We start from the raw sequence: 17,709 nt of genomic DNA, 5'->3' as shown, positions 1-17,709 counted from the left end.
GATATGGATAGTAAACGGCACTGGAGAAAAAAATGTATTTTTATTGAAATCAAACTTTTTGATAAGAAGCTCGAAGACAAACTTAACATAATTCTTTCAACATGAGGTTTCCCGCACACGGCACTTGAGATATGTTTCATTTTTAGCTCACCTGGCCGGAAGGGCCAAGTGAGCTTATGCCATCACTTGGCGTTCGTCGTCTGTCGTCGTCTGTCGTGGTAAACTATTTCAAGAATCTTCTCCTCTGAAACTACTAGGCCAAATACTTCCAAACTTTAACTGAATGTTCCTTAGGGTATCTAGTTTATAAATTGTATCCAAAGTTTTGATCGATCAACAAACATGGTCGCCATTGCTGGGGGCCATTGCTAAAAATAGAACAGGGGTCAAATGCAGTTTTTGGCATATATCTCAAAAACAGCATTTAGCGCGGTAAAAATGTTCATTAGGTCAAGATCTATCAGCCCTGAAATTTTCAGATGAATTAAACAACCCATTGTTGGGTTGCTGCCACTTAATTGGTAATTTTAAGGAAATTTTGCAGTTTTTGGTCATTATCTTGAATATTATTATAGATAAAGATAAACTGTAAACAGCAAAAATGGTCAGCAAAGTAAGATCTACAAATAAGTTTAATATGACCAAAATTGTCAATTGACCCCTTAAGGGGTTATTGTCGTTTAATGACAATTTTTCACAATTTGTTCATCATATTTGCTAACTTCTCTAAAAACTTCTCAACCAAATTCAACCAAACTTCAACTGAATGATCAGTAGGCATGGTAGGGTGTATAAAATTTTGTGTTTTATTTTCTATTTCGTCAAAAAACATTGCCGTCATGGCTAAAAATAGAACACAGGGTAAAATGCAGTTTTTGGCTTATTTCTCAAAAACTCCAGCATTTAGAGCAAATAAGACAAGAAGTTAAAGTATTTATTAGGTCAAGGTCTACCTGCCCTAAAATTTTCAGCCGAATTGGGTAACTGGTTTTTCAGGTATAATGCCCCTGAATTGATGATTTTAAAGAAATTTTGCAGTTTTTGGTTATTGTCTTGAATATTATTATAGATACAGATAAACTGTTAATAGCAAAAATGTTAAGCAAAGTAAGATCCTCAAATAAGTAAATTTGACAAAAATTGTCAATTGACCCCTTAAGGAGTAATAGCCCTTTAAAGACTTTTTTTTACAATTTGTTCAGACTTACTTTAAAAAATCTTCTCCTTTGAAACTGCTGTTTCAGAGTATCTAGTATAAATTTGATGTTTTATTTCCTTGTATGTCAAGAAACATAGCTCCTATGGCTAAAATAGAACATAGGAGAAAATGATTTTTTTTTGGCTTTTGAAGAAAATAGGACGATTCAAAGAACATTTAAATAAATTGAAAAGCCAAAATTATCATTGATGAGGGATTTAACCAAAAAAATGAAGGTGAGCGATTCAGGCTCTTGAGAGCCTCTTGTTATTCAATTGCAACCTTTTGCTAAGAAGCTCGAAGAGATACTTTCCATAATCCAATCGACATACATGTTACGTTCCCTGTAAGAGCCTTAATCATTTCCGGCCAATCTGAGCTCGTCTAGTCAGCAATCTATTGTAGAATGATGTCAATTCTTGGTTATAACAATTTTAATTTTAACATGAATGATTGATGTCAAGTTCATTTTACAATTTAAAAATGTGCAATAATATTTTATCAAATGATTTTAAATCAATTTTACGGATTTAAGTGCATAAAACCTGGAACGGTAGTGTGTATTGAACATTCTCACTAAAAACTCACATGTTTAATTATAAATATTGTACATTTGTATTATGATGCTAATGATTGGTAAAAATTACTAATGTATAATGTCTACTGTAATGTATTTCAGTTAAAATAAGATTATAATTTTAAATACTAATGTTATGCTGAGGAAGACTTATGTTGTTAACTTTTATGAACATTTGTTAAGGAAGTACACCACTAATTCATGGTCCCATTGCTTTCTATGTTAAATTACTCCGTTTCAAGCAGGCACACCTCTTTTATTTTAAGTTCAAATAAAGTGGCAATCATTGCATTTCAAAGCAACACTTTATGGTGTCTTGTACTGAAAAAATCAACATACCTTGCATGGCATATAAGAAAGAACTGGTTCCTGGAACTTCAGATGTACCAAAACAGGTACTTCAGATCTGACAAACAGACAAAATGTACCCTCTTTTTAAAATTTGGTGCAGTTTTTTTAATATTCAAAACTAGAAGTCCAAAAGTGTTCTACAATGATCAACAGTCCTTCAGTTTTCATTTGATACCAAAAATACCTAAATATTCTACATATTTTGAAAGTTACACTCATACGTAGAAACTATTTTGTGTTAAATATGAACTGCTTTCTGGTATGTGCTTTCTGGCCGGGCCTGAATTAGTGGTGTTACACCTTAACTTACCGAAGATCATCAAAAAATTAACTTAAAGTAACAAACAAGCAAACGAAATTAAAAGGATAAAAAAATCAAGAAATAAGAGTAAGAAATACGCTATTACATAGAAGTAAAAAATTATATAACAGACAGAAATACAAAATAAACACAGAACATTTTGAAATACCATACACTGTATAGTATTACATGTTTAATCAGTATACAAGTGGATTATAACCAGGTCAGGGTTGAGCGAACGTGAATTTCTATCGATTACACAGGTGACAATCAACTGATTGAGGCGCGTGTCCATAAAATATTAAATAACTTTCTTAATTACAAAAGATATGATTATAAAATTTGAAATTATGTAATTTTACAAAGTCTACTTCTATATGCCATGTCCTTTGTGACAGTTGTATCACTCCATCAGGTCCTTAGTGCACATTTTTGTTCTTAGTGCACTAAGAAGGTCCTAAGCGGTATTTCTACGGACTTATAAAAAGGAGATGTACAGGTATCATAATTTCAAATCAGACATCAATCCATCAGATCCGAAATAAGGAGATGTGGCATTATTTTAAATAAACAACAGTCACACAGAGTCATATTGTACGGCCTTCAACAATGATAACATTATTGTGTCAAACTGTAATTTGAAATATTCTGTGATTTCAGAATTAAATCTTCTGACTTTGAGTAAAAAAATAAATCACATCTTATTTTTTTAATGTTTGTCCCTTGCTTTGCGCAGATTAGTTTCTCTATATGCATACAGTTTCACCTCCTCGAGATTGGTCACATACACGAAATTAACAATATGATGCTGACAAGATGCATTATAATACATTTATGAAAAAAAGTACAAGGCATGCTGTACATACTATAGTAAAACGAATCATGCTAGTGTCATGTCTTCTCACAAAAGAAATAAAACCAAAAAATCAAAATTATCTAAATCATCTTTATTTAAATAGGTATATTTAACTTTCTGTAAACATTACAAGTGCCATTCTTCGTCGACAACCATTGCAATCACCCCATTTGGGTGGACATTGTAGAATTATTACTATAGCTGCAATGTTGGTGCAAGGTTAACTACATGTATCTATTATTGTTGAGTATTCGTCCTGAATATGTATAATAAATTACGCACTGGAAAACAGTCCATCAGGAACAAAAAAATAATAGAAAACTAGTTGCACAATTCCAACCTAAAACATAACAGTCGTCAGCTTTTAGTAAAATTACGTATAAATGACCATACATGTTACTTGAAAATTAAAATAGGCTTTTTTAAGAAAAATCAAAGAGAAAATAGAGCGTGTCAAATAGATGATGAGGAACACTTAAACCTTCATCAGCAAACCAGCAGTAATACGTATGTCTAGAAATTTTATGTTAAATGAAGTTGAAACTAATCATCATAATTTTAATAAACTTAAGTTGACTCTAAATCTAAATTGAAAACCGTTTTAGTTCACAAAAAAGACATGTTGTCTAGTGGTGTGGCTGACTGAATTAAGTTTTCACATGGGGCATGATAGTCTATAGCATATTTTTTTGTAGACTGTCATGTCAAAGACATCCCCAGAAGTAACTCCTGACACCCATTTACAGGAACCTGCAGCACCAGTAGTTGAAGGTAATCATCTAATGTTAATTATTCAGACACCGGCTGAAATGATTTATAATTACTTGTTTCTAACATACGGAAACCTTGATATCTGCTTATAATGTTATAATGAAAAATGATAAAAAAAAAACCAACAAATTGATGAGAAAAGTGAAGTAGGCTATTGATGAAGATTGATTGATTACAGATCACCATGATCACTTTAACTTTAAAATCATTCCCATCTAATTGATACTTTCCTCAACATGCTGAATATATTTTGGATAATCATTTTTACTAGTTCCTCTCACAAGGAAGAGGCATGTGACGTCAAAATCATTCTTACTAGTTGCTGTCACAAGGCATGTGACGTTCGAAATTCATAAATCGATTGAGAAGGCCCTAATATGAACTGTATGTCTCAGACCTAATATGTATAAATCGGTAGACGAGTATGACCTCTTACTAATGACTTTTTAGGATAAACATTTCTTAATTTACATTTCAGACAGCAAAATACCAGAACAAATAAAAAAGATGGATCATGAGTCGATTGCCATTTATCTGAACGCCCTTGAATCGGGTTCAGAAAGAAGACGGGATATAAATTTAATAGTTGTTGGAAAAAAATCTGTTGGAAAGACTTCCTTAGTACGAAGATTGTTCGGGGAGGAGTTACAAAGCGTAAAAAGCACAAATGGTATAGAAATTCATCGGCGTAGATGTCGAATAGATCTAAGTAACTGGGAATGGAATAAAGTGTTAGGTAAATATGCGATTTTTTTCTCACTCTCGTTTTACATGTTTTATTTATTGCAAAGTTATCATAGAAAAACTTAAACATAGTAAACATCATTTTAATTTTTTTTTAAGTTCTGTGTATGCTGTTTTTATGTATTTACTCTTTTTTATTTTTCAATTCTTGGAAACACATTTTTGCTAGATCTTAGTACATGTAGTATGAACCGTATGTCTCAGACCTAATATGAATATTCAATATTTCATTAAAGAAATTAAAGATAGGCATGTTGGATGTAATTTAGACTAAAATACAGACTAATGATCTCTACTACATTATCACAAAATATTTTTTTTCGCAAAAATGACTATGCTTATGTAAACTTATCCTTGCATACGTTTTATTATATGTAAAAATGTTATTTTTTTTTATAATTATACTGTTTTCCAGTGTACTCTTTTATACTTGAGATTTAAAATGCTGTGTAATTAGGATTTTTTTTAATAAATTTTTAGTGCCTGCATGTCATGTTTATATGATCTTCAACGTCTTATTAAAAATTGTTCTCAAGAATACAATCCAATCAGCGCAAAAAAAAAAACTAAATGAAAATATCTAATCAGATAGATGTCTAGGTTGAGTGTTGTATAAACTCTTTGGCAATCCGATGGATGTCTAATCAGATGGATGTCTAATCAGATGGATGTTTAGTCCGATGGATGTTTAATCCGATGGATGTCTAATCAGATGGATATCTAATCAGATGGATATCTAATCATATGGATATCTAATCAGATGGATGTCTAATCAGATGGATGTCTAATCAGATGGATATCTAATCAGATGGATGTCTGGATTAAGTGTTGTATATGGCAATTTAATACTTTAGCAAATACTTTATGTCTACTGTAATTTCATTATTTCAATTACTGCGATAGTTGTTACTGTAAAGGTTTTATATGAAAATAAAATGATATTGATATCTATATTTTGTAAATGCAGATACCCTTATTCTTTTGATGTGTTTGAGCTTTGATTTTGCCATTTGAATACGGACTTTTCGTTTTGAATTTTCCTCAGAGTTCGGTATTTTTGTTAATTTACTTTTTTCTTGATAATGAATGAACTGTTGCCTTAACAGATTATTGTTTTATGTGTTAAGTTTCTAAGAAAGGGGTGGACGAGGTTTTCTTTATTGTTTCTTTATTGTATAACATATGAAATCGGTGAAGTTTAATCATAACTTCCATATGTTTCTTCTATACTATGAACACTTTTTACTATTTGTTTTTGTAGATACAAGATTAGTGAAAGAAACAAGTATCAACAATAGAATGTTGCAGTCAATTGTCAAAAAGATGCATCAAGATAAAGAAAAACCAAAGCATGACATATTGGAGATATCAGATCAGATATCAACAGATGATAATAAGGGCACAATCACCAAAAATATTGAACATGACGAAGAACCTCAACCCAAAATGAATTATCAGTTTGCTTATCAGGAGATTACAGAATCGCCGTTGTCTAAACTGGCAAAGGATGAGCTGTTAAGTATAATCAGATCTGCTGTAGACTTACAAGACGAAGACGGCTATGCAAATTTAACAGTGTGGGATTTTGCTGGTGACATTGAGTATTACAACACACATCAAACGTTTTTGAATTCAGAAGCAATTTTTCTTGTCGTAGCAAATTTACATGACACAGATGACACAGTATCCTACGGTTTGTAAAGTCAAGATATAATTATATTAAACCTAGATACGAATTATTCTTGATGTTCAGTTCATATAAAAACAATGAAACGAAACATTTAAGACAGCAAATTTAAATGCGTGGCTTTTTTGTTAAATGATTTTTATTATTTGCTCTAAACAACACTTCTTTTCGTGTTTCATTTAATATAGCCATTTACTATCTTGACTTGCATCTAGAAATTGACAATGAGGATCGGATGAAAACAAAAGTTCGTGACAAAAGAGATGACTTCAGCTTCCCAATTGTTCTTTCATTTTCTATGTAGCAACATTCTAGCAGTGTCTTCCCATGAAGTATATATCTCCAAATTGATACAATATTCTATGACTTGTATTTCCTATCATGATGTCCTTATACGTAGGTTGCTGCTCACAAAAAAGTTATCAAGCCAAGTGTCAAAGAGGTGCAGTTGAAATTATCCCTTCTAAAAATTTACAGACGCCATCAATAGTTGGTTTAACATCATTGAATATCAGTTTTAAAGATGATGACGGATAAAATCCTGCCACTTTTTGCCTACCGAATAATACTTATCACCAGGTTTTTAAATACACGAACAACCCGACGTGTGCACATGTAGAGTAGAATCTTCCGTTAGTGTATGAAATCACCCCCGGTTTTTGGTTGGGTTTTCTGTTGCTCAGTCTTAAGTTCTCTACGTTGTATTTTGAATATTTTTGATTGTCGTTTTAGTCTTTGGCGTTGTTTGTCATGCCTTTGTCAGTTTATTTTCGTCTTATGATTATAAATGTTCCTTTGATATCTTTCCCCTCTCTTTTACACGTAAAATCGTGTAATATACTTGTAGCTAACCTATTTTATATCTTGCTTAAATAGTTATCAAAGGTACCAGGATTATAATTCAGTACGCCAGACGCGCGTTTCGTCTACATAAGACTCATCAGTGACGCTCATATCAAAATACTTATAAAGCCAAACACGTACAAAGTTGAAGAGCATTGAGGATCCAAAATTCCAAAAAGTTGTGCCACAAAAAATATATCACCACAAATGATGTTTTCTTCTTATCTCATACAAACATCCTTTGTTATACGACCGCAAATATCTTGTGTTGTCCGAAGACATTTGATTTCCAAACAATAGCTTACATATTAGTGATTGGATCTTGATGAAATGTTACCACAAGGTTTCATATAAAAAAATGAAGGTTGGGATTGATTTTTGGGGCAATGGTCTGTAGATAGATATAGGAAGATGTGGTGAGAGTGCCAATGAGACAACTCTCCATCCAAATAACAATTTAAAAAGTAAACCATTAGAGGTTAAAGTACGGCCTTCAATGAACTGTTATGAAAAACGGAAGAAAAACAAAACTTTTCTAATACAAATGTATCAATTGTTCATTTCTTGACCATATTCAATGGGATTTAATTCAAAGGCTAGAACACGGTGGGTTCTTTATTATGCTAAATGTAACCGTATCTTTAGATTTTGGATTTTTGGCCCCATGTTTAAATTGATCCACATTGATGCCCTATGGGTCCGAAATTAAATTTAATTTGATTATAACATAACTTGAATTCAATGGTGTTTTTTTTATATGGTGAATTTAACTATGCAGAACTTCATGGTAAGTTTGTTTATAATTTGGCAAAAAAAAAATTTTTTAGAAAGCTTTATACATATGTGTCAAATATTTAATCAAGTATTTAATCAGAATCCAAATTCAGATCTGTATCAAGCTTGAATGAATGAAGTGTCGATTTTCGCCCAAACTGTTTAGGGTTCAACCTCTTCGCTCTTATCAAGCTGCGCCTCGCAATGTATTTTATTAATGTATAGCATTTGGTTTTCTGTACATGGAAAATTTATGGACTCCATCATTAAATTGGCTTTATTATCAGATTACCATAGGCATGTTCCATTTGTAGTTACCACAATATCGTTCTATTTACGTCGACTTTGACCTACAAGTGAGATTTATATCCGAATTTGTACTTACCACAAACAACAAGACGGATGCGGAATGTGATATAGGATCTGCGTACCCTTCTTGAGCACCTCGATTCAACTCTGATTTATGCAAGGTTCATTTTCTTCTCTCGATTGTGTTCTATATACTGTAGTGCATACTTTTGTTTGTCTATTCTTAGTTTTTGTTTTTATCTCCCCGATCGTTAACGCTTTCTTTTGTTGTCTATTCTTTGGTTTTTTTATTTACCCTATCGTTATCGCTTTCTTTTGTTGTCTATTCTTTCTTTTTTTTATTTGCCCTATCGTTATCGGTTTCTTATGTTGTCTATTCTTTGTTTTTTTTTATCTCCCCGATCGTTATCGCTTTCTTTTGTTGTCTATTCTTTGGTTTTTTTTATCTGCCCGATCGTTATCGCTTTCTTTTGTTGTCTATTCTTTGAGTTTTTTTATCTGCCCGATCGTTATCGCTTTCTTTTGTTGTCTATTCTTTGGGTTTTTTATCTGCTCGATCGTTATCGCTGCTTTCTTTTTGACTGATGAATGTTGATTCGCCCGTGTGTAACTTTCGCTTCTTTTTATACACTGATTTAGATAGTTATATTTTTTACTTGCAATATTATAACGGTCTGCAGGATAAATCATTATATATTTTTTATTGAATGACGTAATTATTTTCTTAAGACACATTTCAAGTGCAGTCATCCACTGAAATATTTAAATATTAATTTGTCTTTAATCACAGGCACATTCAATTTCTGGATGGATACAATACATTGTTATGGAAGCATAAACGACAAAACTGAAGCTGTATTTCTCGAAGGAGCTCACAACCTTCTAGATCCACCAGTTATTGCAATTGGTACACACAAGGACAAATTTCAGGTATTTATATCAAAGTAACAATGGAGTAGACATGTTAATTTAGTCTCTGTTTATAAAAATCTGGAGACTGAATTAGCGGCTTTGAAAATATTTAGGTAATGTTAACTTGTGTTCGTATAAAAACGGTATTCTAGTTAAGTTTAGACTATGGACATTGGAAATACTTCACCAATGTATTTGATCTATAAGGTACGATTAGATCAAGTTTGCCACGACGTCTTACACATCTAACGGGCTGTTTACGAATCGCTAATTCAATGTTACATTAGAGCGCAGTTTAAATAGAAATTATCGCAATTGTTTCAGTCTAGATTGTATAATATCATTTTACTGTACGAATATGTACCTTTGTCATATTGATAACAATGTAAATCTTTTTCTGTCCTGACGGTCATGCTCGTCAATGCTGATTGTCGTTTTTGTTTTTTAAGGTGTTCTCAATGACATTTTTTGAGTGAAGTGTGAATGAGATGATGCTAGCAGTCTGGCCTATGAATTGACACATAGTAAATTAAGAAAACCAGTGTTTTACAAGTCAATAATATTGCAAATAAATTGACATTTAATATGAAAAAAAAAATGTATCAATTTTGTATTAGTAGTTTTAGTCTCTACTCTAACATTGCCTTATTTTAAAGACATTTTATACGGATGTTACGATTTTAGTTTCCTTTGGTATTGACAGGTTTATCAGCATTTCCTTATTTGTCAAAATTATGATTATTCAAGTCACTAGACAGATTATTGTTCACCATCAATTTGATTTTTACAATTACTATATACACTTTTTTTCTCTTTGCATGTGTTGGTGTCTGCTAATTTCAACAGGGTTGGCAAAGTAGTACCCGCCCGGGAATTCCTGGGTGGGAAAACCCTGGTTTCCCCAGGCTGGCCAATACTCCCAGAAATTGGTTATAGTGGGCAATACTGGGCAATATGATTTTCTATGCCTATTTTAACACTAAATAGTAAAGACTTGGTACAGTTTCATAGTATAATAGCTAAACATGTACTTTTTATACAGATAACCATTGGCAGTCATTTCTAAAAGATTGAAATGTCAATTTCATTCTCTTCTCTATAAATTCTATATGTAGGCAGAACAGAAGATTTGTACATTTAAAGACACCTTTTTAATTACCAAACATTGTTTTAACAATCCAAACCTTGAAACATGCATTTTATTACAGTGTTTAAGTGACTTGTTAATTTTATTTGTCATAGTCATATTGCTAAATAAACACCCTAAGGGGTCATGCCAATAAAACTTATAGAATTGTAAGGGCTGATTATTGTTACATAACAAATCTGTGTTCTAATCTGAATAATTACTAACTAATTAGTGACATTATTTAAATGTAATTTTTCTTACAAGTAGTTGTTAATTAGGTCTTTCCACTTTTCTGTGGAAAGACCTATTGTTTTTCTTCTGATTATTTTTTTTTTCTTCCGCCTAATTTTGTTCTTGCGATAAACATTTGTTTCGCAATATGTCGCTTAGATATTTTGTATATGATATGGAACAGTTTATGCGCTTTTGAAATTTACCCTGCGTAAACGAATACTTTTCTTTGTAGGAGTTATCTCCCCAAACACTGTTTTCCTTGTTATCGCATCTCCTTCGCAACCGTAAAAGATTATGACAAATTTATTTTACAAAATTGCTCGTTATATCCTTTGCATGATTTGTCCTATTTTGACCGAAGCGATATGACCGCTCCATATGAGAGTTATTTCCCCTTATGCATCTGATATAAGAGATATGAATTTCTATCTTATAAATCATAAGTGATAGAGACCTAGGATCTTTTGATTTGAGGTCCTTGGTCCCAAAAATGAAAATTAGGTCAAGGTCAAAGGTCAAGGTCATATTCTAATATTTGAATTTGGCTTATTTTCACTTATATCCAAAGACTGTATAAGATATCAACAAATTATTTTTACTAAATTGTTATTGCGACATGTCGTAAGATGTAAATTTTGATTGCAAGCGTACGTTGAATGTAAAAGGGAGTTTTCTCCCCTCTTGTATTTAAAAATACGCGTTTGGTGATATAACTCATTAACTAAATATAATTAAGACCTATGGTCTTTTGATTTGAGGTCCTTGGTTTATGACCTTGAAATTGATCTCAAGGTCATAGCTTAATTTGACGTTCTAGATTTTGACCTTTGCTTTTATTCTATATGTATACATGATAAAGATATACAACTTTTAGAAAAAGGTATCAAATCATTTAACCTTGAAAAAACCCAACCGGAAGTGACTTTTTGTAAACCGGAAGTAGCTTTTTTTTTGTACTTTATTAATATAAAAGTATATAGAACCAGATATTTTTGGAATCAGTGTCAAGTAAATATTCAAATATAATCGGAAGTAACATTTTTCAAACCGGAAGTAACAAATTATCTCCCTTATTTAAAAAAAAAATGTATGTAAACAATATATTTTTGGAATCAGCTTACTAGGAGCTATCATTTGACGATTGAAATGACATTTTAAACTTAGTTTCACAACTTTTCATATCAAAATACATTGTTTTGATGGAAAGACCTTCAATTGTTCTCTGAACAATTGGTTTTTAATTCTTAATAGGAGTTATACTTATATGAAAAAAATAATAAATTTGCTTTATATTTACAGTTTGCTCATCTAGACAAATGCTAAACAATCAAAATAGGGTATAAATATCTTATTAAATGTATTTAATTTGTGTTTATCACTGAATCCTCTTAAAAATTCAGACAAGTATTTTATATTTCCCAGTCTTGCCCAGTATTACCCACTAAAACCCAGTAAAACCCGGGTTTTCCCAGTATTATCCACTGGGCTGGGTAAAACTCATAAAACCCGGGTTTTTGCCAACCCTGAATTTCAATAAGTAGTGTTTTATCACTCATTCTTAATTTTGTCAACTTCCGTTATTAAATAGTAACAAACTTTTTGCCCCAGTGTTCGATTCTTTATGAATATAGAAAATAAAAACTTTCATTAAAAACCCAACAGTATACAGAACACAATGTTCATAGGAAAATTAAAACTGAGCAACATAAACCCCTCTGAAAAACGGGGATTATTCTCCTATGCCCTGGTTGAATTAACAGATGCTGATATAAAACCTGTACCATATAAACGGCTTAAAAACACCCCGATTGAAAACATATGAAACAATTCAATGCCAAAAACTAACCGCCTAACTCATATCATAACAATTTATACATCCGCTCTAGAAAAAAATCACAGAAAAGAACAGATATGAGAATAGTAATAGTTGCTGACAGCCAAAAACATCATAAGAAATCATGTATCTACGACTGTTTAAGTTAAATGATAATGAAATAATACAATAATACTGTTTTTGTTTTTGCGAAAGGACGAAGAACAATGCAGAAAACGTCTCGAATCCTACACTGATAAAATATTTAAAGATTCCAAGCTTCACCTGAGATCAATTCACCTGATATCCAACACAGAGGATGAAGAAGATGCTTTTGGAAAATTGAGAAATAATATATTTGCCACAGCAAAGAGTAGCGCAAATTGGAATCGAGAATACCCTGTTAAATTTATTCAGATGGAAAAAGCCATCAACTCTGAACTTACGATCGGAAAACAAATAATTTCTTTTGAAAGAGTAAAAGAACTAGGTGAGAAAATACCACTTCCGATAACTGATGACAAGGAGCTTCGTCTCTTTCTCAGGTATCAACATGAAATTGGTAACGTGATATTTTTTGAAGACATTCCGTCATACATCATACTTGATCCCCAATGGTTAGCAAATGCCTTTACATGCATTGTTACAGCCCAGCAGTTTCAACTGGAATTACCACACTTACAATGGGACAACTTCAAACAAACAGGAAAGATGGATCCTAAGCTATTGGAAGAAATATTCAAGAAACAAACAGCAGACATGAGAATTCATAAAGAGCATATACTGGAAGTAATCGAAAAGTTTGACATTATCATCTATCCATTGCTACTGACGGAAAGTGGAAATATACAAAGGGAGCATAGTTATTTTTACGTTCCATGCATGCTTCAAACATTAAAAAATAAGGATATTGATGTATTGTTTAACGTCCCAAATGCTAAAAAATCTACATGTTTGTGTTTTGTCTTTAGTTTTTTACCGCCGTATCTAATCAGCAATCTGATTGTCTCTTGTCTACGAGAATATCCTCTAGCAGTGGTGAAGGGCGAGATAGGTCTCTTCAAGGATTGTTGTGTATTCAATATTGGCAGAACTGGCTGTGCAAAATTTGTCTTAGCAAAGTGTAGTCATATGATTCAGCTGCAAGTATGGCAATGGAATGAAGTAGATACAGAGATTAACCAAGCTGTTTTAAAAATTATCGAAAGAGAAATCAACAGAATTGTCAACACACGATTCAAGTTGAAAACGGTATCTTTCGAGAAAAAATTGAAGTGTGAGACCACCAGTTTTTCCTTCGACACAGGATTCCTTGAATTTGATCAAGTACATGATGGGGAAAATTATTATTGCGAAGAACATGCGACAACTCATAAATATAGAGACTATTGGTCTGGTGAGAAATCAAAGGTAATGTTTCTATTTGTTTTATATTATTTTCATTTAATGGGCATATATTTGTGACACGATGAAATCCAATTATTGGTAATTTTTATTTTTATTCCTTTGATGTGTACTTGTTGCTAATGTCAGTATCAGTGTGGACTGGTTGTCATAAAACAAAAAGTACTAGGTCCATTCGCAATTGATATGCGCGACTGTACCACGTAAGGATATACTATCAGTTCCATTCACAAAATCGCGCATGATTTTGTTTTCTTCCATAAATGCACGTGTTGTTATGTAAATTAAACGATTGTCATTGTGTATCTTTTACTTTTCTTGTATCAGTAAAGATAGTTAAGTTTTTGAGATCGACTTTGTCTAATTAATTATCAAAAGTACCAGGATTATAATTTAGTACGCCAGACGCGCGTTTCGTCTACCTGAGACTCATCAGTGACGCTCATGTCAAAATATTTATAAAGCCAAACAAGTACAAAGTTGAAGACCATTAATGATCCAAATTTCCAAAGAGTTGTGCCAAATATGACTAAGGTAATCCATGCCTGGGATAAAAAAATCCGTAGTCTTTTTAAATGTGTCAGTCAAATAAAGGCAACAGTAGTATACCGCTGTTGGAAAGTCATAGATCTGTTGAGAGAAAACAGATCCGTATTACAAACTAAAACTGAGGTTAACACATCAATTTTAAGAGGAAAACAACGAAACTTTTGTTTTACAGGAAATGTACGCAAAACCCTATTAACTTCAAACATATGCGTAATCCACACTATGACTTATAATTTAAAGCTCACCTTACCGTAATCTGATCAGAGAAAGAGTTTTCGTTAATAAACTTGAATATTAAAAAGACTTGTGTTGTTCTTGTGTGGCTTCTTTTTTTGTTTGTTCAGAAGGATTTGTTCCACCTGTTCATTTACTATTGAGGGTTATAATTCATATTCAGACGCAACACATAAAAAGTGCGCACTGGCTACGGTTACACGGAAATGTAACAATAATAAAAATACTATTGTTACATTGGAGACTAATTGCCGGAATGCAAAGTTGGGTAAGGAACCGGTTAATTCCGAATGTAACAATAATTATTGAGGCTACGGTTACATTACGTTATTGCTGAGGTTATTGTTACATGAAAAACAGCAATGTACGCTAGATTTATTAAACTATATATATAGTTGTATTGCTTGATTCTTTCATATGTACTAAATAATACTTGTAATAATGATAAATAATAAATATTATTATTCAACAAATATTGTTTAAATAGTTTTGTGTATTAATGGTTTTGATGTTCTTAAAGCTACTTCTCCAGATTATGAGTGCCAAAGACGAAAAATATAGTACAATGGTTTCACTTTTAAGTATTTGACTGCACACCTACTTCTTTTACTGTCAGTATACTTTGAACAATGGATGAAGATATTCCTATTACCAATGTTGTTTAGGGTGAAAAATTTAAAACTTGGGATGCGTTTTAAACAAAATTGAAATTATATCAAGACACAAATTTCATACAGCTATACAAACTCAGTTCTAAAACAAATTGTTACATCACGAAAGCAAAGTTTGATAACTGAAACTCAAATTCTGGGAACTTCTGTATGTACCTGTATCCATGGAGGACGCAATGTCGTTCATCAAAAATGTGTCGGAATTTAAAATGCTTTAATAACCACTTACTGGAGTAAAGTAATTGTATGTTATAAATGTATGTATTGTAAATATAAAATAAATGTATTATTATTTAGTACATATTACTTGTCCCATCATACATTGCTGTTTGTCATGTGATAATAACGTAATGTAACCGTAGTCTCAATAATTATTGTTACATTAGTAATTAAACAGGTCCTTACCCAACCATGCATTCCGGCATTTAGTCACCATTATTGTTACATTTCCATGTATCCGTAGCCAGTGCCTAAAAATTCACCAAAGAGGAATCGCATGAGAGAAGCTAAAAAACATACCAACTTTTTAGATTTTTTATGGGACCTTCATATAAAATAAAGGTTGCATTGTAAATATATGAATAGCTTTTCATAGATAAAGGAACAATTTGCGAAAAAAAATATAGGTTACCCTAGGGTCTTCATCGATTCATATTTCTGTTCCGGGTTGAAAAACAAATAACATGACACGAAAAGTTTATTTATATCTATTTGTATCTATTTATATCTATGTATATCTATTTAAATGTGTGAAATCAGAAATGAACTTTCAGATAATTTACAGCCATCCTACAGGCTCCACGCCCACACCTGACAATTTGTTTTAAGTGCCTCCTTTTTAAGCATGTTAAGTGCTTTCCTAAAATTGATGTGATCGCCTACAGGATTAACGCTGTATAACGAAAATATTGATATGATTTTTAAGCAAATTATCCATCCTATTTTACTTGTTTATGATCGTATCATACTATGCTATATGAAAAATGAAGAAATGTTACTGACCGGTATGTTGCTTTTATATTCTGAGTTGTTTTATGTATTTTCAAGGCAGAAGTAATGAAATGCATGTAATAATGCATTTTCAATTAATTGAAAAGAACGCCATGTTTACTTGGTTGCGTTGAATATCATAGCACCTTGAATAGCCCCTAAATATCTATCTTTGTCGAACAACATACTACGTAGCTAGCTCATTTAAAAAAAATGCTCGATTGTAAAATTATTGTTGAATGGAAATACTTCTAGTATATCTTTAAGAACATTGTGCTTTGTACAAATCTCGCATGCTTGCAATGATATATATACATGATATATGTATATCTTTTTTTTTTTTTTTTTAATTATTCAAATAAATTTGACGTAATTTTGAATATTCTGACGTCACATTGAATTTTCTGTCTATCATTAATTCTGTGTTCTATCCTTTTTCGCTGTCCGGGTGTATTTACTGCCTTGATTATATTTGTATGTCTAACTACCTGTTAATACATTGCAATTATATAGCATTAGTTTGTATCATTACATATTTCATTGATATTATAGGCTCCCGGTAGATTAAGTAGTGAGGAACAGAATTACGTCAGAATGTCAAAGATAGTTCTAGAGGTATTATCAGACGTTTTATACGATCGCTTATTCTTAGATACAAAGACTGGAGAAATACTTGATCGTAAAAAGTTGGACATAACAGAAATGTGTAAGAAATATTGTGCTTTAAAAATAAACTTTCCAAGTAAAGGCTTTAGGAAAATAGAAGAGGTTGACCAGATTTCTACCAATGAAGATGCTATTGGTGACGACATTCAACGGATACGTGTGATCAGAAATGAAATGCAGCATTCTTCTGTCTTTGCATTAGATGACACACGATACCAAACACTAATCAAAATAGTTCATGATATGCTAACTAGATTTGATCAGCGTAACAATCCAGCAGGTGAATCCTACGTAAAACGATTAGACGAAATCAGGAAAATGGAATTAGAGACAAGGAGTTTTGAAGAGATAAAAGAACGAATGAAAGCAGGTAACTTAAGTGATATCTTTTTCATGTTTGAAGTACAGGAACAAATCCTAAATCTTGAAAGACAGATAGCACCACGCTCAAATATAAATCGATGGAAAAGAGTACAACAGTAAAATATTACTACACGAAACAGTAAAACCAATGCTTTGAAGCCATAAAAAAAAACGTTCCCCATTGTTCTCGGCTATTGATGATTACGATCGGAAAACGTGAATACAAAAGTTTATCCTGTTTACATTTCCTTGTTAATAAAGGTAGATAAACTACAACTTTTAATTAACAAGTCTCGTCAGATGATATAATACTTTTCGAAAACTATTAGAAAA

General features: G+C 31.9%; 1 protein-coding gene across 1 annotated transcript in view; it reads left to right on the top strand.

Annotated features, from left to right (window-relative positions):
• Positions 1–17,709, top strand: part of LOC134718301 (uncharacterized) — a 31,552-nt gene that overhangs the window by 11,181 nt on the left and 2,662 nt on the right. Inside the window, exons 5-10 of the mRNA XM_063580795.1 lie at positions 3,979–4,054; positions 4,533–4,790; positions 6,060–6,491; positions 9,202–9,341; positions 12,716–13,909; positions 16,900–17,383. Coding sequence (XP_063436865.1) covers positions 3,979–4,054; positions 4,533–4,790; positions 6,060–6,491; positions 9,202–9,341; positions 12,716–13,909; positions 16,900–17,383 — 2,584 coding nt within the window. The remainder of the gene's footprint in view (positions 1–3,978; positions 4,055–4,532; positions 4,791–6,059; positions 6,492–9,201; positions 9,342–12,715; positions 13,910–16,899; positions 17,384–17,709) is intronic.

This window comes from Mytilus trossulus, chromosome 5 (genome assembly GCF_036588685.1).
Source record: "Mytilus trossulus isolate FHL-02 chromosome 5, PNRI_Mtr1.1.1.hap1, whole genome shotgun sequence".
Classification (NCBI taxonomy): domain Eukaryota; kingdom Metazoa; phylum Mollusca; class Bivalvia; order Mytilida; family Mytilidae; genus Mytilus; species Mytilus trossulus.
This window is presented reverse-complemented; position numbering and strand designations above follow the sequence as displayed.